Source organism: Oncorhynchus clarkii, chromosome 5 (genome assembly GCF_045791955.1).
Source record: "Oncorhynchus clarkii lewisi isolate Uvic-CL-2024 chromosome 5, UVic_Ocla_1.0, whole genome shotgun sequence".
NCBI lineage: Eukaryota > Metazoa > Chordata > Actinopteri > Salmoniformes > Salmonidae > Oncorhynchus > Oncorhynchus clarkii.
Window position 1 is genome coordinate 56791737 of NC_092151.1, and position 25278 is coordinate 56817014.

At 46.9% G+C, this 25278-nt stretch overlaps 1 protein-coding gene across 1 annotated transcript; it reads right to left on the reverse strand.

Annotated features, from left to right (window-relative positions):
- Positions 1 to 439: 439 nt before the first annotated feature.
- LOC139410109 (phospholipid phosphatase related 3b) lies at positions 440 to 24435 on the reverse strand. The gene is made up of 8 exons (XM_071155552.1): positions 24061 to 24435; positions 14739 to 14845; positions 14051 to 14236; positions 13542 to 13671; positions 13063 to 13258; positions 12107 to 12164; positions 4165 to 4338; positions 440 to 2937 (listed from the first exon to the last, which is right to left on the reverse strand). Exons 2-8 carry the CDS (start codon positions 14820 to 14822, stop codon positions 1516 to 1518), a joined length of 2250 nt encoding a protein of 749 aa, XP_071011653.1. The 5' UTR covers positions 14823 to 14845; positions 24061 to 24435; the 3' UTR covers positions 440 to 1515.
- Between the last annotated feature and the right edge of the window lie 843 nt (positions 24436 to 25278).

Sequence of the window (25278 nt, forward strand, 5' to 3'; positions counted from 1 at the left end):
CTAAATTGGGGAGAAAAAGGGCTAAAAAATAAAAACAAACAAAAAAGGAATGGGTTTGTTTGGGTCATAATTTGCTGAATGAAATGATTTAGTCGACACACTAAGGCCAGGATTCAACTCGAAATGCATTGACAACAAATGCATTGCACTTGTTTAGGCGTGTGTCGAATTTACGTTTGAGCTGCAGCATTTACCATGAATGCGATCTCCTTAACAGTGGGTAAATTCCCTTTAAAAAGGCACACGGCTGGAATTATCGTGCGCAGCACTAGAACGCGCTTTGAAAGAAGCCAAAATACAGCATATTCTAAAGCTGTTGTGAGGAATTGACACATCTTCTGATTGTAAGTTGAAGGGCTTTGGTGGACAATAAAGTCTCAGATATGCAACATTTGCCACACTGGTACCTTACAGTTCAGTTACTAACGACAACTTTTAATTTCTTTTTTTGTTGTTCTTGTTTACTGACAAAGTAGTATTTCCAACCTAACAGCCACATACATGCAGTAGTCCATCCGCAGGAGTATGCTGATTTGTATACATGTTCACTTTCAACGATCAGCAAAAAGAAACCTTCAAAATAACCCATTCTATTTTACACATACTGCCTCTATTGCTTTGATCAAATGACTGATGTCACTTTTCCTATTGTGGTTTCTCTTATACCGTGTCCAGCCCAAAAAATACACACGGTTAATGCTTTAAGTCAAGGGGTACTCCCGTCGCTGTCTCAAAAGTAATATCCATACGGAAATGTTGAAATTGAAAAGCACTCCTTTGCACGATTTCTACAGCCATTCAGTCCTCGTGGTATTCTCCACTAAAAGAAGGAAGTTGATGTTACATTTTGTTGTTGTTCTTCATTTTGAAGTTAAGTTCAAGGTCTGAACTTTGTCGAGAATGGGCCCCATCAGGGGCCCTCCGAACATTCTGCCGCAGAATAACATCTTTTTGTGTGTTGAAAGCACACTTCTTCTTCAACACACACCCACACACACAAGCACCTGACCCACTGACCCAAACACACAAAAACACCCAGACATACATGCTCAGAATCTACACATTAGCAATCAAGCACTAACACCGGAGAGAACACAACATACAGTAGATGCCATTCCAACACTAGACAATCAGCCCATTGAGTGGTCATAACAGGGGAAACATTGAAAGGAAGATGGAGTCAATAAAGAAATGTAACAAAACTGTCTGGTTCGGCTCAGTAGACGGAGCTTTAATACATTGTCCTTTTTTTGGGGTTTGTGTTGCGGGGTGGTGTGCTTCTGATTTGAACCTTTGAAAAATGTCTATGTGCTCCTGAAAATACCTCAGGGTCCCACAGCAACTCAAGATGTTTCCCTCCGTCTAGCATACATCGTAGTAGCCTACAACAGTTTTGCACAGCTCCTTTGATAACACACAAAGTCCGAGAGATGCGTAATAGCAGAGCCCAGCTTGTCAGTCCAGGTTTTGTGCTGTTTTGTGGTTTGACTGTAAGGCTTATCAGTTAGTTAGTGACTAATCCTTATACCTCCGGCCACCCTGTATTTTTTTATAGTAGTTCTCCTGCTCACTCTTGTTTTGAAATTGAATGTCCCTCTCCAGGAGGACTAGTGCAGTCTTGCGTCGTAAGGTGGACTCCCGGCTTCTCCCGTCGTGGGGGACCTCCGCGTGGGGGAGGGGCAGAGGGGGAAGCATCTCTGGGTCTCCGTCGCCGGTGGAAGAGCACGGCGAGATGGTCTGGTGTGGCCGGAAGCTGCCAGTGCTGCCGCGAGCACCAACGCTGTCGCCGCGGTTCAGGTTGTTGAGCTCGTAGGAGTCTCGAGGGTCGCTGCCGTTGGACGCGCCCCTCCACTCCCAGGGGTTCCCGTTGCCCGAGCAGGGGGGCGGGCCACCGTGCACCACCGGGTGGTGGGGGGCGTGGGCGTCTACGGTGATGATGGCCGAATCACGCTGGGCCTCTGAGGGCGGGCGGTAGTGGGGCGAATCAGCACTGGCCGTAGAGGAGGTGCAGGAGGAGGTGGAGGTGGTCTCGGAGGACTTGGGCGTGCCCCCTGAGGAAGAGGAAGGGAGGAGACCCTGCTGCTTGGACATGGCGATCACCTGCATGATGCGCGGCTGGTTGGGTGCCCCGCGAATCGACCCGCCACCACCGCTCTTCTCTGTGATGGACAGCCACTTGGCGCGGGTTAGTGCGCTTTTGGGCGACACTGGCGGGGGACCCGCCTCGGGGATGTGGGGGGGTCTAGGAGTTGCCACCACCCTGGCACTACCTGGAGGCCCCACACTGACGGGGATTGGACCGGCAGAAGCTCCCCTGTTGGACTGCACCATAGATGGATAGAGCGAGGCCTGTGGCCCCCCGTCCTCGGACCCTTCCTCCCCCCCTTCGGAGCCCTCCTCACTGGCATCTCGCTCGGCTTCATCCCTAAGGCTCAGACCCCGCATCTCCATGGACTTCTGCTTCCACTCCGTCACCAACTGCTGTGAGCGCATGGGGTCCATGGGCACTTGCACAGCCTTGAGCCTCCTTTGTACGGGTTGAGTAGGCATCATGGACTCCTCTGGGCCCCCGTTAGCGCCCAGGCCCCCGTTAGCGTTCATGCTAGATCTGGGCAGCGTGTTGCTGAAGGTCACCATGGTCTGCTGGCCCATGGGGCTGCGGGGCGCCAGGAGCTCCACGTCCACACTGGCCCTTTTCAAGCTCCCGATAGAGGCTTTCTCGCGCTGTAGTGGCCGCCCCATGCCCTCCAGCCGGTCCAGGGAGGGCGGCGCGGCGATCTCGTCGGCGCTCTCCGATGCTGAGGCGACACCTTTGTTGTAGACCGAGTCGTGGCCCCGTTGGGTCAGCGCTCGCAGGGCGTCCTCCTTCTGGGGGGGCGGAGCTGGCTTGATGATGATGTCGTCGGAGGACCTGAAGTTGCCAACGGCATGGAAAGCCTGGAAGAGAAGAAGAGAAGGCCTTGGTCGCCTGAAATCCCTCCACAGCTACTCGGCATAATAGTCCTGTGGAAAGTCATTATCATTCACTATCATTCGTCTGCCTGGTTTATTGCCCTGTGCTTTACACTCCAGAGGAAGCCGACTTAAACAGAACTGACGAGCTAGCTCTAACCACCGCTCGCTATCTCCGATAAGAGTGAGAGAACATAGGGACCAAGAGGAAATGAGAGAAGGGAAGAGATATGAGACAGAAAAGAGCTCTGAGAAAAAATGACATACGAATGAGAGAGCATGATAAGACAAATGATATTTGCAGAGTAGGCCCCACCATAGATAGACAGAATGTCATAGAAAGACAATTCCAGAATCTGTTCAAATAATCCCTATTCAGACGAAGGATGGAAAAAGAGTGTCTAAAATGGAGAGAGAGGGAGATATATATATATATATATATATAAAAGAGAGAGAGAGAGAGAGAGAGAGAGAGAGAGAGAGAGAGCGAGAGAGAGAGAGAGAGAGAGAGAGAGAGAGAGAGAGAGGGAATGAAATGATGGGCATGAAAGTGAACTACATCCCTCCCTGAGGACAGATAGTCGTGTGAAAGCGGAAAGCAAATGAGAGAGGGAGGAGTGTGAAAAACTTCAATAAGAGCAGCAATCTGGAGATATCAAAGAGCCTAGCACTAAACTGCAGGTAAGCCGTTTAAGTGGGGGAGGGAGAGATGGTATGCAGTGCAGTTTGATCAGCTGAAATTCTACATCACTGTCTAGTGAATAACACTTTCCTCTCCAGTGCTCGCCTGAAATCAAATTGCAGAATCGTTTTGGCTACTACAGGAAGTAGTCGGTAGACTCCCTTTGCAAATACATCAAATATTTGATTAACAATTTTTTTGGTTACTACATGATTCCATATAAGTTATTTCATAGTTTTGATGTCTTCACTATTATTCTACAATGTAGAAAATAGTAAAAATAAAGAAAAACCCTTGAATGAGTAGGTGTGTCCAAACTTTTGAATGGTACTGTCCCTTTCAGAAATGTATGCGCGCACGAATAGCCCTTTTTAAATCCGCTTTGACAGAATCCTTAAATGTCATGTTCCTAAATGTTTTAACCACCTGTCAATCCTGCAGATAAAAAAAGAAATAAAGATTAATATGCATCATCACTGTCAAATAAATGTCACAAGTCAAGATAGATGTCATTGGAAGTTAGGTCTTACCAGGTAAGCAGCGATGCCGGCCCCTATGAGGAAGCCCACGTAGACGTCAATGGGGTGGCTGCGGTACTGGGTGATCTGGGTGAGGCCGGTTAGCGCCGCCACGATGGCAAACGCAAACACCAACACTGGCTTCAGCAGCTTGGTGCTGTCTGAGATGGTTGAGTTGAAGTACATCTGCAAGTAGAGAGAAATTGAGAAAATACACGGTGAGATATATTATAACAGAAAAACTGAAATACATTCCATTCTTCTATGTATATGATACGTTTTATTCCTGCTCAGAAACGGGTTCTAAACCATTAAGTTCATGAGCTATTTATTAACCAAAAATGCCTTGTACATGTTTTCCCTTAATTCAATCCACATATTTTAAGCTTGATGATAATATTTTAAACGGTTTGAGGCAAACTTTTCAATTTAAACCATCAAATATATATATGGGGGAAAGGCCAGCATGGCACAATACAATAAGCTCTTACTTAAAATAAATAGTCGGGACAGATTTGCGCAAGGGATTTGTACATTGAGAATCTGGTGTGAATACTTTGGTTACAATTCCACTTTATTCTCAAACAATATTAGCACACAATTCCCCAATTTGTGGCTAATCAATCTGCTATTGTACTTGGTCAGCCACTGAACAACACAAAAAAAAAGCCAAAATCTGGGGTGGATCCTTCCTTATCATGACAGCATTTTCGACATGTTTAATCAATAAAACTAGCCAATCATGTTTAGTCACAGTTTTTGTTTATAAATTGACTTAAAGCGACAGGCACTTTTTCATTTGAGTCTTAGGGGCCTATGAGAAACACTGCCACATAAAATTTCGCCTGGCCCTAGCAATACACTCTAACCGTGCTATGAACTCTCTGGATGCTTTTGTTTACATGAATGTCAATGCTGCCTCTTTAATTGGTGTGTCCACTGTAACATGTAATATGGTCCCTAACCAGGTTTAGTACATGTCGGATAAAAAACGTTCCATAATTTCGACAAAAACCAAATACGCTCAACAAGGTGGGATCTTTTTGTGTCTGTAAAATGTATTATGGCGTTGGAAGCCTTTCACAGGGATGCTGGCCCATGTTGACTCCAATGCTTCCCAAAGTTGTGTCAAGTTGGCTGGATTTGAAAAACCCAGCACCGTTGCAGTGAGCGCCTGGCACCTACCTCATTCAAAGGCATCTTTTGTCTTGCCCATTCACCCTCTTTATTTATTTTTTAACCTTTATTTAACTAGGCAAGTCAGTTAAGAACAAATTCTTATTTTCAATGACGGCCTAGGAACTGCTTGTTCAGGGGCAGAACAACAGATTTGTACCTTTTCAGCTCGGGGGTTTGAACTTGCAACCTTCCAGTTACTAGTCCAATGCTCTAACCACTAGGCTACCCTGCCGCCCCTTTGAATGGCACACATACACAATCCATGTCTCAATTGTTTCAAGGCTTAAAAATCCTTATTTAACCTGTCTCCTCCCCTTTATCTACACTGATTGAAAATAGCTTTCGCCTCCCAGGTGGCGCAGTGGTTAATACTGCAGCGCCAGCTGTGCCATCAGAGACTCTGGGTTCGTGCCCAGGCTCTGTCGTAACCCGCCGTGACCGGGAGGTCCGTGGGGCGACGCACAATTGGCCTAGCATCGTACCGGGTTAGGGAGGGCTTGGCCGGTAGGGATGTCCTTGTCAACATCGCGTACCAGTGACTCCTGTGGCGGGCCGGGCGCAGTGCGCACTAACCAAGGTTTCCAGGTGCACAGTGTTTCCTCCGACACATTGGTGCGGCTGGCTTCCGGGTTGGATGAGCGCTGTGTTAAGAAGTTGTGCGGCTTGGTTGGGTTGTGTATCGGAGGACGCATGACTTTCAACCTTCGTCTCTCTCGAGCCCATACGGGAGTTGTTGCGATGAGACAAGATAGTAGCTACTAAAAACAATTGGATACCACGAAATTGGGGAGAAAAAGGGGTAAAATTCAAAAAAAGAAAATAGCTTTCACCTGGATTCACCCGGTCCGTCTATGTCATGGAAAGAGGAGGTGTTCTTAATGTTTTGTATACTCAGTGGACAGTTTATTAGGTATATTAGGTACCCCTACAGACAGTGAGTCACGTGGCAGTGGCTTGCTATGTAAAGCAGGTACACAGGCATTGAGGCATCCAGTTGCTGTTCGATTGAATGTTAAATGGGCAAAACGAGTGACTTTACAGAGAATGGTGCGACAAACAATAAACATCCAGTCAGCGGCAGTCCTGTGGGCAAAAACAGCTCGCTGAAAAATGGCAATAAACTGCATCCCAGAACGCACATTTTGTCAGTCCTTGTCATGGATCGGCTATTGCAGCGGACAACCACACCAGGTTCCACTCCTATCACTTAAAAACAAGAAGAAGCGGCTCCAGTGAGCACGTGATCATCAACACTGGACAATTGAGGAGTGGTCTGATGAATCCCAGTTCCTGTTGCGTCATGCTGATGGCAGAGTCAGGATTTGGCGTAAGCAAATCCAGTCAACAGTACAGGCTAGTGCCGGGTTGTGTAATGATGTAAGGAATGTTTTTCCTGGCACATGTTATGTTACTTGATTCCAATTGAGTAATGTTCCCATGTCCTGAAGAATTCAGGCTGTTCTGGAGGCAAAGGGGGTCTGACCTGCTACCTTCTGTATATCGAAGATGGCGTAGCAGTGCAGACGTGGTTTGTTGTCCTCTCATTTACTTTTTGTATTTTTCGTCCTTTTTGTATATATTCCAATTTATTTTCAATCGCGTTTTCCATTTTTTTTATTAAATATACCTTCCGGTAACCCGCCTCCCTCAATGTGACACAAATCCGCTATTTTTTTTAGACCCTATAGCCAAAACTTTCATCAGAAGGTAGCCAGCCAATTAGCTAAGTTACTAGCTATTTAGTCATCGTTAGCCACTGCTAGCGGCCTTTACCCTCTGCTCAAGCACCAGCCGTTTTTTTAGCCTGGATAATACCTGCCAGTCTCGGACTGTTTTTCTCCACTAAAATGCCAGATTCCTGCCGTAAACCCTGGACCATTGATCATCACAGCTAGCTAGCTGCCACTGAGTGACCCAGCCCCAAAGCTAGCCCTGAGCTAGGCGCATCTCCCGGCTAGCAAACGAAATTACCACAACTACAATACCTCTTTCGCCATCTGGCCGGTCCCTTCGTCGACACGGCACCCTGCCGTACCACCACGACTGGTCCGCAGATGTAATTCCATCAGCTGTGCCTTCAACCGACCTTTGCCGGACGACGCTTCTACTTACCCCGGACTGCTAACTTTAAACGCCGTGTCTCCGCATGCTAGTGTAGTAACAACTACCTAGCGGCTTCCCTGTTTCATCTACTGCTGTACACTGGACCCTATGATCACTTGGCTACATAGCTGATGCCTGCTGGACTGTTCATTAATCAGGGTACTCCACTATGTTTACCTTTGTTTATCTATCGGCCCTAGGCACGAAACTCAGGCAGTGTGTGTAGTCAACCAACCTTCTCTGCCTATTCATCGCCATTTTACCTGTTGTTGTTGTCTTAGCTGATTAGCTGTTGTTGTCTTACCCGTTTTTGACTTAGCTAACTCTCCCAATCAACACCTGTGATTGCTTTATGCCTCACTTTATGTCTCTCTCAAATGTCAATATGCCTTGTATACTGTTGTTTAGGATAATTATCATTGTTTTAGTTTACTGCGGAGCCCCTAGTCCCACTGTACATTCCTTAGATACCTCATTTGTCCCACCTCCCACACATGTGACCTCACCCAGTATAACCAGCGTGTTCAGAGATGCAACCTCTCTTATCATCACTCAGTGCCTGGGCTTACCGCAACCCACCAAACCCCTGTTTGCACATTATGCCCTGAATCTATTCTACCACGCCCAGAAATCTGCTCCTATTATTCTCTGTCCCCAACGCACTAGACGACCAGTTTTGCTAGCCTTTAGCCGTACCCTCATCCTACTCCTCCTCTGTTCCTCAGGTGATGTGGAGGCTAACCCAGGCCCTGCGTGTCCCCAGGCACTCTCATTTGTTCACTTCTGTAATCGAAAAAGTCTTGGTTTCACGCATGTTAACATCAGAAGCCTCCTCCCTAAGTTTGTTTTACTCACCGCTTTAGCACACTCCGCGAACCCTGATGTCCTTGCATTGTCTGAATCCTGGCTTAGGAAGGCCACCAAAAATTCTGAGATTTCCATACCCAACTACAACATTTTCCGTCAAGATAGAACTGCCAAAGGGGGAGGAGTTGCAATCTACTGCAGAGATAGCTTGCAAAGTTCTGTCATACTTTCCAGGTCTATATGCCCAAACAGTTCGAGCTTCTCATTAAAAAAATGTATCTCTCCAGAAATAAGTCTCTCACTGTTGCCGCCTGTTATAGACCCCCTCCCCCTCCACTCCCAGCTGTGCCCTGGACACCATATGTGAATAGATTGCCCCCCATCTATCTTCAGAGTTTGTTCTGTTAGGTGGCCTAAACTAGGATATGCTTCACACCCCAGCAGTCCTACAATCTAAACTAGATGCCCTCAATCTCACACAAATTATCAAGGAACCCACCAGGTACAACCCTAAATCCGTAAACATGGGCCCCCTGATATTATCCTGACCAACTTGCCCTCCAAATACACCTCTGCTGTTTTCAATCAGGATCTCAGCGATCACTGCCTCATTGCCTGCATCCGCTACGGGTCCGCGGTCAAACGACCACCCCTCATCACCGTCAAACGCTCCCTAAAACACTTCTGCGAGCAGGCCTTTCTAATCGACCTGGCCCAGGTATCCTGGAAGGATATTGACCTCATCCCGTCAGTCAAGGATGCCTGGTTGTTCTGTAAAAGTAATTTCCTCACCATCTTAACTAAGCATGCCCCTTTCAACAAATGTAGAACTAAGAACAGATATAGCCCTTGGTTCACTCCAGACCTTGACCAGCACAAAAACATCCTGTTGCGGACTGCAATTGCATTGAATAGTCCCCACGATATGCAACTGTTCAGGGAAGTCAGGAACCAATACACACAGTCAGTCAGGAAAGCAAAGGATAGCTTTCTCAAACATAAATTTGCATCCTGTAGCTCTAACTCCAAAAGATTTTGGGACACTGTAAAGTCCATGGAGAACAAGAGCACCTCCTCCCAGCTGCCCACTGCACTGAGGCTAGGCGACACGGTCACCACCGATAAATCCATGATAATCGAAAATTTCAATAAACATTTCTCTACGGATGGCCATGCTTTCCTCCTGGCTACCCCAACCCCAGGCAACAGCTCCGCACCCCTCGCAGCTACTTGCCCGAGCCTCCCCAGCTTCTCTTTCACCCAAATCCAGATCACAGATGTTCTGAAAGAGCTGCAAAACCTGGACCCGTAAAAATCAGCTGGGCTAGACAATCTGGAACCTTTCTTTCTAAAAATGATCCACCACCATTGTTGCAACCCCTATTACCAGTCTGTTCAACCTCTCTTTCGTTTCGTCCGAGATCCCTAAAGATTGGAGAGCTGACGCGGTCATCCCCCTCTTCAAAGGGGGTGACACTCTAGACCCTAACTGTTACAGACCTATATCCATCCTGCCCTGCCTTTCTAAAGTCTTTGAAAGCCAAGTTAATAAACAGATCACTGACCATTTTGAATCCCACCGTACCTTCTCCGCTGTGCAATCCGGTTTCCGAGCTGTCACGGGTGCACTTCAGCCATGCTCAAGGTACTAAACGATATCATAAACGGCATCGATAAAAGACAGTACTGTGCAGCCGTCGTTATCGACCTGGCCAAGGCTTTCAACTCTGTCAATCACCGCATTCTTATCGGCAGACTCAATAGCCTTGGTTTCACAAATGACTGCCTCGCCTGGTTCACCAACTACTTTGTAGACAGAGGTCAGTGTGTAAAATTGAAGGGCCTGTTGTCGGGACCTCTGGCAGTCTCTATGGGGGTACCACAGGGTTCAATTCTCGGGCCAACTCTTTTCTCTGTATATATCAACGATGTCGCTCTTGCAGCTGGTGATTCCCTGATCCACCTCTACCCAGACGACACCGTTCTGTATACATCTGGCCCTTCTTTGGACACTGTGTTAACTAATCTCCAAACAAGCTTCAATGCCATACAACACTCCTTCTGTGGCCTCCAACTGCTCTTAAACGCTAGCAAAACCAAATGCATGCTTTTCAACCATTCGCTGCCCGCACCCGCCCGCCCGAATAGCATCACTACTCTGGACGGATCGGACCTAGAATATGTGGACAACTACAAATACCTAGGTGTCTGGCTAGACAGTAAACTCTCCTTCCAGACTCATATTAAACATCTCCAATCCAAAATCAAATCTAGAATCGGCTTTCTATTCCGCAACAAAGCCTCCTTCACTCAAGCCGCCAAACATACCCTAGTAAAACTGACTATCCTACCGATCCTCGGCGATGTCATCTACAAAATAGCTTCCAATACTCTACTCAGCAAATTGGATGTAGTCTATCACAGTGTCATCCGTTTTGTTACCAAAGCGCCTTATACCACCCACCACTGCGACCTGTATGCTCTAGTCGGCTGGCCCTCGCTACATATTTGTCGCCAGACCCACTGGCTTATCTCAGCTTACTGATCATGATAACAACACCCACCCGTAGCCCGCGCTCCAGCAGGTATATCTCACTGGTCATCCCCAAAGCCAACACCTCCTTTGGCTGCCTTTCCTTCCAGTTCTCTGCTGCCAGTGACTGGAACAAATTGCAAAAATCGCTGAAGCTGGAGACTTACATTTCCCTCACTAACTTTAAACATCAGCTATCTGAGCAGCTAACCGATTGCTGCAGCTGTACATAGTCCATCTGTAAATAGTCCACCCAATCTACCTACCTTATCCCCATATTGTTTTTTATTTACCTTGCTGCTCTTTTGCTCACCAGTATCACTACTTACACACCATCATCTGCTCATCTATCACTCCAGTGTTAATCTGCTAAATTGTAATTACTTTGCTACTATGGCCTATTTATTGCCTTACCTCCTTGCCGTTTGCACACACTGTATATAGAATTTATTTTTTCTCTATTGTGTTATTGACTGTACGCTTGTTTAGTCCATGTATAACTCTGTGTTGTTGTTTCTGTCGCACTGCTTTGCTTTATCTTGGCCAGGTCGCAGTTGTAAATGAGAACTTGTTCTCAACAAGCTTACCTGGTTAAATAAAGGTGAAATTTAAAAAATGAATTAAACAATAGTTGGGTGTGCCTAATCAACTTGCCACTGAGTGTACGTAATAACCATCATATCAAAGTAAACTTGGAGTCACGCGATGATATGTTCTGTGGTCCTCCTACTACAACTCGGGAAAGAATGCAGTTTATTAGGCTACAGATATTTTTTAAATGATGATGAACTTCACAGGGTGGTGATCTTGATGCTCCTTTCCAATAAATACCGAGGGTCTTATTCTGGTGACATGATGATAGAAGCTTGGCTGCCGTTTGACAAATACAAACGATCTTGCTCTTTTGTCCATAATAATGTCATCATGTACTGTCAGTAACCTATTCAGAGTGCCCACACTGTATCTGTGAGCTGTTGGCTTGAGTGCATGTGCCAAGACCAGAGTGGGCACACTCGCTATATAGCGCAAAACATTTCTGTGACAAAACCATCAGTACATTTGAAAATGCGCTGGAAACCCACTTAGGTTGTTGTTGTTTTTTAAAATTCGATACATGGGAACTTAACTGCAAAATCAATGTTTATGTGCACAACGTCATCACGGACATCCTTTTATCCGCAACAAGTCAATTTGATGGAAACCCATATCTGGTGGGAAAATGCATCGTTTTTGTGCAGAGTTTGATTACTGGCTTGAAAATATGTTGCCAATGGATGGAAACCTATCCAGTGACACTTCATACAGTGCATTTGTTGCAGGAGGTGTACTTACTGATATGTACACAGCAGCAAAGGCAGACAGGGTTGCGTGCTGGGAGGGAAAGGTTTTCCTGACGAGAAAGAGAAAATGTGTTTGTGGCGAGATGAAATGCAAGAGCAGCAGACAGACAGACAGACAGACAGACAGACAGACAGACAGACAGACAGACAGACAGACAGACAGACAGACACCATATGTCCCACAGCTTTGATCACAATGTGAAAGGGGAGAAAACTGTGCTAGTGTGAAATAAAGATCACACCTACACATTGCTACAATGTGTGTTATTCTTGTTGTGGTGATGTTGTCAAGGTGTGCTGTATCTGTCTAAGTGTACAGTGTCGAAACATCCTTGTTTATCTGTCTATGACTGATCTGTGAATCTGTGTTGAAACACCCCAAAATGGCTTCCTTACTAACACCAATTCCTGATCACTTAGTATATCTAAGACTGGATGAGATGGATTATCTGGAAGCAAAATGGAGGAACAGAAAACTTGTCTTGGATTTCACCTAGCCAGTTGGTTCAGATCAGTGGTCCAGAGAGGAAGAAAACAAGAAAAGTAGGCTTTTCATGAGTATTGAGACTCATCCTCTGCCAGAGTATATACAATGTTCTGTTCAAGGCTGCATTCCAATACTTAATACATCATTTCCTTAAAAACCCATTAAATTCATATCTATCATAAATTTTTCTCAATGCATTTTTTTCCCCTTTACAGTGTTTATATTGCCTCAGTGAGAGCCTTTGAACCACTCTGTCTTTTTGATCGGGACTTCCGGCATGAGTGATACACAGAGACGAGGACACACAAAAGCTATGTTCCATTATCCAGACGAGCATACTACTAACAATGAATGCCAAAAACAATTGCTTAATTCAAACTGGTATTCTAGTATGGATACTGTAACAGAACCTTAATCCTTCCTGGGTCAGGTGGTTATGTTATGTCATGTCATGTAGCTACCTGGCAGAGACGATGGCGTGCTGGTCGTGACCGGAGCAGATGTCCTTGGTGATGTAGGGGTTTTTATCACAGGCCACCCCTGGCTGTGTGTAGTTGGGCTTGCACACAGTCAGGAAGAAGGGAGTGTGATAACCTGTGGCCAACTGAATCACATCAGTCATTAGAGCCGTGGCACACAACCCAAACACATGGACACCTGGAGAGACAGAGGGCGAGAGAGAAAAAGGGGAGTGAAAAGAGAGGACGGTGAATGACAGGAAAAGAGAGGGAGGAAGAGGGAGAGCGGAAATACAGAGAGAGGGGTGTGTGGTGATGTGAAGAGAAATACGGGGAGATTGAGAGAAAGAGGAGGGAGCGGAGGAGTGACGGGAGTTGAAAGAGAGAGTAGTGAAAACAAGAAAGAACGAGCGAGAGGGAGTCATTGTCACACTGGAGATATCCCTGAACAAGCGACATTCCTCCACAGTGTGGAACCATACCTACGAAGCGCACCGTTCGCCGAAGGAAGGAGTTGAAGTTGCACCCGCCGGCGTTGATGCTGCCCTCCACCCCGGGGCGGATCTTAAGGCGTGACTGCATGAAGTAGACCAGGCCCTCGCCCATCATGATCTGACCAGACAACAAGATCACACAATAAGAGATACGGCAGCACTAATCAATACATTTGGACTTGCTCATTGTGTTGAACACCATCTCAGAGACTGGGCTATTTGAGTATTAGATTGTTGTATGTGGTATGTGTGAACTTGGTCCCATGTTATATGGTCTGATTTGAATGTAAGCCTATATATTTGACAACTATACTTTGTCTGAATGTTTTTCACCATATAGTTTGAGTGTATAATGGCTTAATTATACATAGTGTTTCACATAGGCCATGTGTGAGAGTGTTTAGATGGGTACTTATGCAGGCAGAGCAGCATTGTGTGTTTGTGTGTGTGTGTGTGTGTCTGCACGAGTGCAAGTGTGTTCAGAGGGGTGTACTCACCGAAGCGGCGGGGCCAGCGAAGGCCAAGCTGAGCAGCATGAGTAGAGGGATGAGCTCATCTCCACCGTCAACGTAGGGCATGCTCAGCATGCGGTCATGGCAACGGAAGCCTACCTGGGCAGGCTGGAGCAGGTCCGTCAGCTCCAGGAAGTAGAGCGACACCATAGAAGAAGCCACAATGGGCAGCTGGGAAACAGGAAACAGGAAGTGCAAGTGTAGCTGAAAGGTTGCTGTCAGACTTGTCACTATACTTACTACCACTAACTCTGACCTTAAAGATAACTATATAGAGGTTTCGCGTCTTGAACCAGAAGGGTTCCCCTAAATAGACTAACTAGATACTTGAATAGATGAGGTTCAGATCGTTTAGAATAATGACATGTGACCGTAAAAGATAGGAAAGCAGTTCATCCTCAGCTTCAGCGTATTGACCCAAATGTATCCACCCATGATAATGACAAACCAGAAGACACAGAGAGGGAGAGAAACGCAGAGCGCCAGACAAATATATTCTGATGGAGTTAATCAATATGTGTTTGTTAGTTGGTTCATTCATTTGTCTGTTCGTTCATTCGTTCAGTCAATCAATCAATCAGATACAACCAAAGATTATCATTATAACATGTTGTTTGTTACATGTCGAAGTTCCCTGTTTCTTTTGTATCATAACGCTGATCTTTCTACCCACCTCTACAAAATAGAAGCATGGCAACAGAGTCAAGCTGTCTTTCGGCGGTTTCTTCTTGGGCTTTGGGTCTCTTGGAGTCATCATTGTGACGTCTGATGTGGACAAACCTGAAAGAACACATAGTTGAAGTTTAACAACAACAAAAAATTATAGTACTGAATGAGCTCAGGGTCGTTTCTTAGCTATTTTAATAGACTATATTAAAATGGATTCAATTTAAATAATGAATGCATTTATTCCATTAAAATTGATAAGAGCTCTGAATGCCATGTAGTCAATGGTAAAACACATGGCTGTCCATGATAATGAATGACATTTTAAAACTCCTGGGGAGCACAACTCAGGCTCTCGTGTTCTGCAGTATTGCTGTTTTTTTGTTTCTCTTTGGCATTTAATTGACAAATGAATGTTACTGGTTTCCTGGAAAGAGCACACACCTTGTTCCAGGTAGAAATCAGTCACAGGTTAAAAGCCAAAAATCAGCAGGACAACCAGCGGCCTTTGAGGACCCGAACTGCACCCGAACCTAGACACTAATCTATTTTCCTGATTCCATTGCTTTAGCATATGGTTTACAGGCATGGTAGGCCAACTTGTGTATGCCAAATTTGCCAGTGAGTGGACACACATTGAAAGTGGTTCCTTCATTATTATAGCCAACACATACAAAACCTTGATAGGCCTATTCTGGCACAGAATTGTTATTTTTTAAATTATATTTAAAAAAAAACTTTATTTAACTAGGCAAGTCAATTATGAACAAATTTGTATTTACAATGATGGCCTACTCTGGCCAAACCCAGACGACGCTGGGCCAATTGTGTCATGTATTGTCATGTTGTGTGTTTCTGTCCTTTCCCTTCACCCTGTCTCCCTCTGCTGGTCGTTGTTAGGTTACCTTTTCTCCCCCTCTTTCCCCCAGCTGTGCCTTGTCTCCTCCTAACTACCCATTCACCCCGTTTCCCACCTGTTCCCTTTTTCCCTCTGATTAGGTCCCTATATCTCTCTCTGTTTTTGTTCCTGTCCTTGTCGGATTCTTGTTTGTTGTGTTTCATGCCTGAACCAGACTATCGTCATGTTTGCTGTAACCTTGTCCTGTCCTGTCGGAATCTGCCGGTCTATCTGAGCCTACCTATGTTTGGTTATTAAAGAAGCTCTGTTTAAGTTAGTTCGCTTTTGGGTCCTCATTCACTCATCGTAACAGAAGAATCCGACCAAGAATGGACCCAGCGACTTCGGATCCTCTCCACTCAGCCGTCGAGATCCAGGGAGCGATGCTAGGAAGACACGAGCAGGAATTGTCTGCTGCTCGACATGCCGTTGAGACCCTGGCCACCCAAGTCTCCAACCTCACAGAACAGGTTCACCATCTCCGCCTCGATCCACCGGCCACTTCCAGGGCTTTCGAATCTCCGGAGCCCAGAATCAATAACCCGCCGTGTTACTCTGGGGAGCCCACTGAATGCCGCTCGTTCCTCACCCAGTGTGATATTGTGTTTTCTCTCCAGCCCAACACTTACGCCAGGAGCACTGCTCGTGTCGCCTACGTCATATCTCTCCTTACTGGACGGGCTCGTGAGTGGGGCACGGCAATCTGGGAGGCAAGGGCTGAGTGTACTAACCAGTATCAGGACTTTAAGGAGGAGATGATACGGGTTTTTGATCGATCTGTTTTTGGGGAGGAGGCTTCCAGGGCCCTGTCTTCCCTATGTCAAGGCAATCGATCCATAACAGACTACTCTATTGAGTTTCGCACTCTTGCTGCCTCCAGTGGCTGGAACGAGCCGGCTTTGCTCGCTCGTCTTCTGGAGGGTCTCCGCGCAGAGGTAAAGGATGAGATTCTCTCCCGGGAGGTTCCTTCCAGCGTGGATTCCTTGATTGAACTCGCTATTCGCATTGAGCGACGGGTTGATCTTCGTCACCGAGCTCGTGGAAAGGAGCTCGCGTTCTCCGTTGCCCCCCTCTCCGCATCACTACCATCTTCCTCTGCCGGCTCGGGAGCTGAGCCTATGCAGCTGGGAGGTATCCGCGTCTCGACTAAGGAGAGGGAACGGAGAATCACCAACCGCCTCTGTCTCTATTGCGGTTCTGCTGGTCATTTTGTCACTTCATGTCCAGTAAAAGCCAGAGCTCATCAGTAAGCGGAGGGCTACTGGTGAGCGCTACTACTCCTGTCTCTCCTTCAAGATCCTGCACTACCTTGTCGGTCCATCTACGCTGGACCGGTTCGTCAGCTTCCTGCAGTGCCTTAATAGACTCTGGGGCGGAGGGCTGTTTTATGGACGAGACCTGGGCTCGGGAACATGACATTCCTCTCAGACAGTTAAGGGAGTCCACGGCCTTGTTCGCCCTGGATGGTAGTCCTCTCCCCAGGATTCAGCGTGAGACGCTACCTTTAACCCTCACTGTTTCTGGTAATCATAGCGAAACAATTTCTTTTTTGATTTTTCGTTCACCTTTTACACCTGTTGTTTTGGGCCATCCCTGGCTAGTTTGTCATAATCCTTCCATTAATTGGTCTAGTAATTCTATCCTCTCCTGGAACGTCTCTTGTCATGTGAAATGTTTAATGTCTGCTATCCCTCCTGTTTCCTCTGTCTCTTCTTCACAGGAGGAGCCTGGTGATTTGACAGGGGTGCCGGAGGAATATCACGATCTGCGCACGGTGTTCAGTCGGTCCAGGGCCACCTCTCTTCCTCCACACCGGTCGTATGATTGTAGTATTGATCTCCTTCCGGGAACCACTCCCCCCCGGGGTAGACTATACTCTCTGTCGGCTCCCGAACGTAAGGCTCTCGAGGATTATTTGTCTGTAGCTCTTGACGCCGGTACCATAGTCCCCTCCTCCTCTCCCGCCGGAGCGGGGTTTTTTTTTGTCAAGAAGAAGGACGGGTCTCTGCGCCCCTGCATAGATTATCGAGGGCTGAATGACATAACAGTTAAGAATCGTTATCCGCTTCCTCTTATGTCTTCAGCCTTCGAGATCCTGCAGGGAGCCAGGTTTTTCACTAAGTTGGACCTTCGTAACGCTTACCATCTCGTGCGCATCAGGGAGGGGGACGAGTGGAAGACGGCGTTTAACACTCCGTTAGGGCACTTTGAATACCGGGTTCTTCCTTTCGGCCTCGCTAACGCTCCAGCTGTCTTTCAGGCATTAGTCAATGATGTCCTGAGAGACATGCTGAACATCTTTGTTTTCGTTTACCTTGACGATATCCTGATTTTTTCACCGTCACTCCAGATTCATCTTCAGCACGTTCGACGGGTCCTCCAGCGCCTTTTAGAGAATTGTCTTTTTGTGAAGGCTGAGAAGTGCACTTTTCATGCCTCCTCCGTCACATTTCTCGGTTCTGTTATTTCCGCTGAAGGCATTAAGATGGATCCCGCTAAGGTCCAAGCTGTCATTGATTGGCCCGCCCCTAAGTCACGCGTCGAGCTGCAGCGCTTTCTCGGCTTCGCGAACTTCTATCGTCGTTTCATCCGTAATTTCGGTCAGGTGGCAGCTTCTCTCACAGCCCTTACTTCTGTCAAGACGTGCTTTAAGTGGTCCGTTTCCGCCCAGGGAGCTTTTGATCTCCTCAAGAATCGTTTTACATCCGCTCCTATCCTTGTTACACCTGACGTCTCTAGACAGTTCGTTGTCGAGGTTGACGCGTCAGAGGTGGGCGTGGGAGCCATTCTTTCTCAGCGCTCCCTCTCTGACGACAAGGTCCACCCATGCGCGTATTTTTCTCATCGCCTGTCGCCGTCGGAACGTAACTATGATGTGGGAAACCGCGAACTGCTCGCCATCCGGTTAGCCCTAGGCGAATGGCGACAGTGGTTGGAGGGGGCGACCGTTCCTTTTGTCGTTTGGACTGACCATAGGAACCTTGAGTACATCCGTTCTGCCAAACGACTTAATGCGCGTCAGGCGCGTTGGGCGCTGTTTTTCGCTCGTTTCGAGTTCGTGATTTCTTATCGTCCGGGCTCTAAGAACACCAAGCCTGATGCTTTATCTCGTCTCTTCAGTTCTTCAGTAGCCTCCACTGACCCCGAGGGGATTCTCCCTGAGGGGCGTGTTGTCGGGTTGACTGTCTGGGGAATTGAGAGGCAGGTAAAGCAAGCGCTCACTCACACTCCGTCGCCGCGCGCTTGTCCTAGGAACCTTCTTTTCGTTCCCGTTCCTACTCGTCTGGCCGTTCTTCAGTGGGCTCACTCTGCCAAGTTAGCCGGCCACCCTGGCGTTCGGGGTACGCTTGCTTCCATTCGCCAGCGTTTTTGGTGGCCCACCCAGGAGCATGACACGCGTCGTTTCGTGGCTGCTTGTTCGGTCTGCGCGCAGACTAAGTCCGGTAACTCCCCTCCTGCCGGCCGTCTCAGGCCGCTTCCCATTCCCTCTCGACCGTGGTCTCACATCGCCTTAGATTTTGTCACCGGACTGCCTTCGTCAGCGGGGAAGACTGTTATTCTTACGGTTGTCGATAGGTTCTCTAAGGCGGCTCATTTCATTCCCCTTGCTAAGCTTCCTTCTGCTAAAGAGACGGCACAAATCATCATCGAGAATGTTTTCAGAATTCATGGCCTTCCGTCAGACGTCGTTTCGGACAGAGGTCCGCAATTCACGTCTCAATTTTGGAGGGAGTTTTGCCGTTTGATTGGGGCTTCCGTCAGTCTCTCTTCCGGCTTTCACCCCCAGTCTAACGGTCAAGCAGAACGGGCCAATCAGACTATTGGTCGCATCTTACGCAGTCTTTCTTTTCGCAACCCTGCGTCTTGGTCAGAACAGCTCCCCTGGGCAGAATACGCCCACAACTCGCTTCCTTCGTCTGCGACCGGGCTATCTCCTTTTCAGAGTAGCCTCGGGTACCAGCCTCCGCTGTTCTCATCTCAGTTCGCCGAGTCCAGCGTCCCCTCCGCTCAGGCTTTTGTCCAACGTTGCGAGCGCACCTGGAAGAGGGTCAGGTCGGCACTTTGCCGTTATAGGACGCAGACTGTGAGGGCTGCTAATAAGCGTAGAACTAAGAGTCCTAGATATTGTCGCGGTCAGAGAGTTTGGCTCTCCACTCAGAACCTTCCCCTTAAGACGGCTTCTCGCAAGTTGACCCCGCGGTTCATTGGTCCGTTCCGTATTTCTCGGGTCATTAATCCTGTCGCAGTTCGACTTCTTCTTCCGCGATACCTTCGTCGCGTCCACCCGGTCTTCCATGTCTCCTGTATTAAGCCCGTTCTTCGCGCCCCCGCTCGTCTCCCCCCCCCCCCCCCCCCCCCCATCCTTGTCGAGGGCGCACCCATCTACAGGGTCCGCAGGATTTTGGACATGCGTCCTCGGGGCCGTGGTCACCAGTACCTCGTTGATTGGGAGGGGTACGGTCCTGAGGAGAGGAGTTGGGTTCCCTCTCGGGACGTGCTGGACCGTGCGCTGATCGAGGATTTCCTCCGTTGCCGCCAGGTTTCCTCCTCGAGTGCGCCAGGAGGCGCTCGGTGAGTGGGGGGGTACTGTCATGTATTGTCATGTTGTGTGTTTCTGTCCTTTCCCTTCACCCTGTCTCCCTCTGCTGGTCGTTGTTAGGTTACCTTTTCTCCCCCTCTTTCCCCCAGCTGTGCCTTGTCTCCTCCTAACTACCCATTCACCCCGTTTCCCACCTGTTCCCTTTTTCCCTCTGATTAGGTCCCTATATCTCTCTCTGTTTTTGTTCCTGTCCTTGTCGGATTCTTGTTTGTTGTGTTTCATGCCTGAACCAGACTATCGTCATGTTTGCTGTAACCTTGTCCTGTCCTGTCGGAATCTGCCGGTCTATCTGAGCCTACCTATGTTTGGTTATTAAAGAAGCTCTGTTTAAGTTAGTTCGCTTTTGGGTCCTCATTCACTCATCGTAACACAATTGTGTGCCGCCCTATGGGACTCCCAATCACGGCCGGATGTGATACAGCCTGGATTCGAACCAGGTACTATAGTGACACCTCTTGCACTGCGATGCAATGCCTTAGACCGCTGCGCTACTCGGGAGGCCAACTAGTGCTGAAAACCCATAAATACAGAGAGGATGATGCCAAAGTAACTAACTAGTGCTGACTTTGGCCAATCACGCACACAGCCAGTCTCGCTAGCATTCCGAGCATACAGGTGAGAAGCCAAGCCTGGAACAGACTCTCTCCATGGGTACAGTGGTACTAACTGTTAGCCTTCTCTGCTAGCAGCTAATTATTCTAACCAGCAGGCGATGAGATCAGGTTCTAGACGTTTCTGGAAAGGTATTGCTAGCCGTCTTAATGTAGGTACTGAAGAATAGCAAAAATGTGACAGTGAGGTTCTCATTTTCTTATTTTGTTTTGCCAAGAGAATGTTCAAATGTGTCTGAGGTTTTCATACCTCAACAGCAGTGCAATGTGGGGATCAGTCCATGTCCCACACCATCTGTTGTGTAGATTGATACATATGATATATATAGGTGCATCTCATCTTGACATTAGACCCCTGTTGAGGTCTGACGGATTTTGATATTTAGGAATCAGAATATGTACAATATGGAGGAATACAAAAACAAAATAAATAAGGCTCTCTCTCTCTCTCGATATATATATATATATATATATATATATATATATATATATAAATAAGACATTGATGACTGATTTATAACACCATGCACTGTACAAACATTTACAACTGCTTATGTCAGCTTACATCAACATCTACAGGTTGAAATAGGGTATGTGGTGATACCAACTTGCAATTGACATAGTGTAGCAGTAATGCAGCTGTTATGTGTGGTGCATAAATGTGTTACATAATCCCTCAAAAAGAAAGTGCTGTTTGTGTAGGGAAAATACAAGTGCCAAGATACTTGACAAGACAACCCTAGAGTGAGGGAGGTAAAATGCCAACAGAGTGCTCGTCTTTCATTGGGGAAGAGACATGTTTATCTAGAGGAGCCAGATTTTCCTTAAAAGAGGGAGAGAGCGAGAGAGCGAGAGGTGTGTGTGTGTGTGTGTGTGTGTGTGTGTGTGTGTGTGTGTGTGTGTGTGTGCGTGGAGAGGAGAGGAGAGGAAGGGGGTGTAGACAGTGCCTCAAACAAACTGAGGTCTGTGTATGTCTGTGGTCAGAAAACCTGTTTGACAGTCAGCGAGAGGGTTTGAATGGGGAGTCTTTCAATTAAACAAGACGGATTAGAAAATGGCAGATCACAGCTGTCTTCCCTGGGGCTATTGTTGCTCTCAAGTGGGAGTCAAAATGGTCCCTCAGTCTAAGACAAAAAGCAAGATTTTTTTTTTTACACAATTCCTTCACATTGTTTGTGTGGAGTGTTGCAGTGGGCAATGCTGTCCTTGCTCCAGAGCAAAACAACACTTTTCTATACAAAGTTGGAGGCTCCTTTAGGAGGAGGCTGAAATCAGGGGTTCCAACATCTTATTAAAAGCAAGCAGGAAAACATTTGAATGATGTTCGATGTTTATGTATTGCTAAAATAATATGTTTTGGAGACAGTTCCACCCACCTACAACATAACAGTTGGTTGAGGTACCCTGTAACTCACCAATTTTAATCCCAACAAACCAGAGACATTCTGAGGACATTCAACCACGTTTCCATCAGGTCCCTTAAGGGTGTTGTCGGTGCAACGTTATCCCTCTGACGTTCTGAGAACATTCTAAGAACATCGCATGACGATCCCAAGGGAACGTTCTCCTTGGGACCTTTGTCTAGTTCCCTTTAAGTTCCTAGGACATCACTGAGGACCATGTCAGGATCATTTTAGGATGTTCTCAGGACGTTCATTTTACTATTCCTTAGGACATCATGTGATGGTCCCAAGAGAATATTCTCTGGGGGACCTTTGTCTAGTTCCCTGTAAGCTCCCAGGACGTCACTGAGGACCATGTCAGGACCTTTTTAGGACGTTCTCAGGATGTTCATTTTACTAGTCTTTAGGACATCGCGTGATGGTCCCAAAGGGGGATTTTATTCTAGTTTCCAGTTCTTGGGACGTTGTGTCATGGTCCCCTGGAGGTTTTGTCTAAATCAGTCACTGATCCAGACATGGTGGAGAAGCAGGATTATCGGAATGCTATGAACCAAGAGATTATGAGTTCAAATCCCAGCTGAGGACATGTTACATCTTAAAACTGTATGAATAAAAATACACACTGCTGCTGTTGATGAGACCATCAGGTGACGTCCCCAGGACAAACCCGGTAACTAGACAAAAAAACCTCCAGAGGACCAAGACACAATGTCCTCGGGACGCCCCGGGACAAGACAAAACCTCCAGGATACTATGACACAACATCCCAAGAACATCCTCGGGACAAACCGGGAACAAGACAAAACCTCTAGGAGACTATGACACAACGTCCAAAGAACGTCCTCGGGACAAACCAGGAACTAGATTAAACCTCCAGGGGACCATGACACAATGTCACAAGAATGTCCTAAAAAAACGTCCCGGGACAAACTGGGAACTAGACAAAAAACCAGGGGACCTGACGACTTTAGGCGACCATTTCGGGACATCCACAGGACCTCCTCACAACTTATTATTGATTGCAGGGATAAGAGTGGCAGTGTATAACTAAGGCAGGATCAGACTGATAAAGAGGATTCAATTCCAAAACAAACAAATAACCTTCTACAGTAATGCAACTTAATTAACTTAGCTATACAACTATGGTAGGTATGTACTGTAAGTAGGTAGATACAGACAGACAGACACACACACACACAGGCAGACATGAGCATAGTTGGTGCAACAATAAAACAAATTCCAAGCATTAGCTCCTAGGTGTAGAGCTGCCATACAACGTGCGGTGCTTATCAATTGACAGAAATCCAGAGATAAAAACCGCTGCATTGATTTGTATATTTTAATGTATGCTAAGCGTCAGGACACCAACAATTAACGGCGGTTACATGGGCACAACGACAAAAACCGTGCTGTCTGGTGAGTGAGGCAATAGCCTATACCTCAAATCCATATGGGAATCACATTTTATATGAATCACTAGGGCAGGCTACCCATATGACTATAAACAGCACATGGCTGAAAATATCATGATCTTTTATGATGGTTGCTTTACATGCACACAGTGAAAGAGCTACAATTAATTCGATCAATTAGCCTAGTCTATGCATATCAGACATCAAGTTTAAAAAACACACACATTTAAAGCATACAATCCTTGTAAGAGAATAATAAACACCAAAACTCACCTAGGCTCTACGTAGCCTAAATACAAATAATGAATTGAAAATCAGCTAAAGTTAATTGATTAGATATAGCACGAGGAATAGATGTGATGGTTAAGACTAGGCTACTACTGCCGCTGTTCCCCCTTTACGCACCGCAAGTGGAAATAATGTCAACGTTTCTCACAGCCACTCAGTTCCATTTCACTTTCTTTTTTTCTGCTCGCGTTTCACACGGAGCGATCCCGAAGAAAGCGTGTAGTGGGTGCAGCTCTGGTGGAGTGAAAATGCACGATTCCCCCGGCCTCAGGGGGCTTTTGACTTGGGCAACACTGGCGATTCAGCGAGAAATGCCTTGCACCGCTCCTGGTTCAAAAGGTTGCCTCGGATACTGTGGTCTTGCTCCTGACCTTGGCTAGATAGATGACAGATAATAATTGATAACCTGTCTATTTACAGCCCTAGTATTCCGTCATGGGGGAACGGGGGGCTGTCAATGATGCATAGGCTACTGCAAAAAGAATATGAGAGCAGAAGAAGCGGGGAGGGGTGTGAGTGTGTAGCCTTTTGTGAAGTGCGTAGCCTTTTGTGTAGTTCGTATGCGTGTGTGTTACAGCCAATGTGAGAGAAAGACGGCTTCTTCCCCCACCATCATTTTAGGGACACATGGTGTCAGTCTGCTCTCATGCATACTCTCTCTCCCTCATATTCCTTTGATTGCTCCGCGCTGTAGTTTTACACCAGAATAACTTCAAGGAGTCTTTGTTTGGGACCACGAACATGCATCTGTGCAGCACGTCCATTTTTAGAGATTCTCCCACCAATCAGGTAATTGCAGCAGACACGCACTCACTGCCTTTCAACGAAAAACGATCCTCCTAATCTGCACCACATGCATGCCACACAGCATTGTCCACCGGAGAGTCGGCGGTGCTTGCCTTAGCCCTACACCTCTTGCCTCTGTCTTGCAGGATTTTCTGCGGGTTTTATTTGGGGACAATATGATATACCAGCATTGCAGCCTAGACACTGCCTGTGCCTGCAACACATCCCCCATAGTCCTTATCATAGGCTACAGCTATTATAAAATGGATCAGTAGGCTATACCCTTTGAGCACACCTATCTATCTTTAAGAACATAATTTCTGTGCACGTTTGACCCTGGCAAGTTTAGCGTTACAACAGGAGGGAGCCGATGGAGTCTCACGGGCATAAATGACTAACAATATACATGTCCGAAAACTCAGCATAACGCAGTGCTACACGAGCAAGTATTTCCACCGAGCAGCAATTGCACCACATTGTAAAGCAACTGTGTGAGCAGGACCCGGAAATTGATCCAAAATGTCACGGCGGGTGGTGTGAGCCAATGCG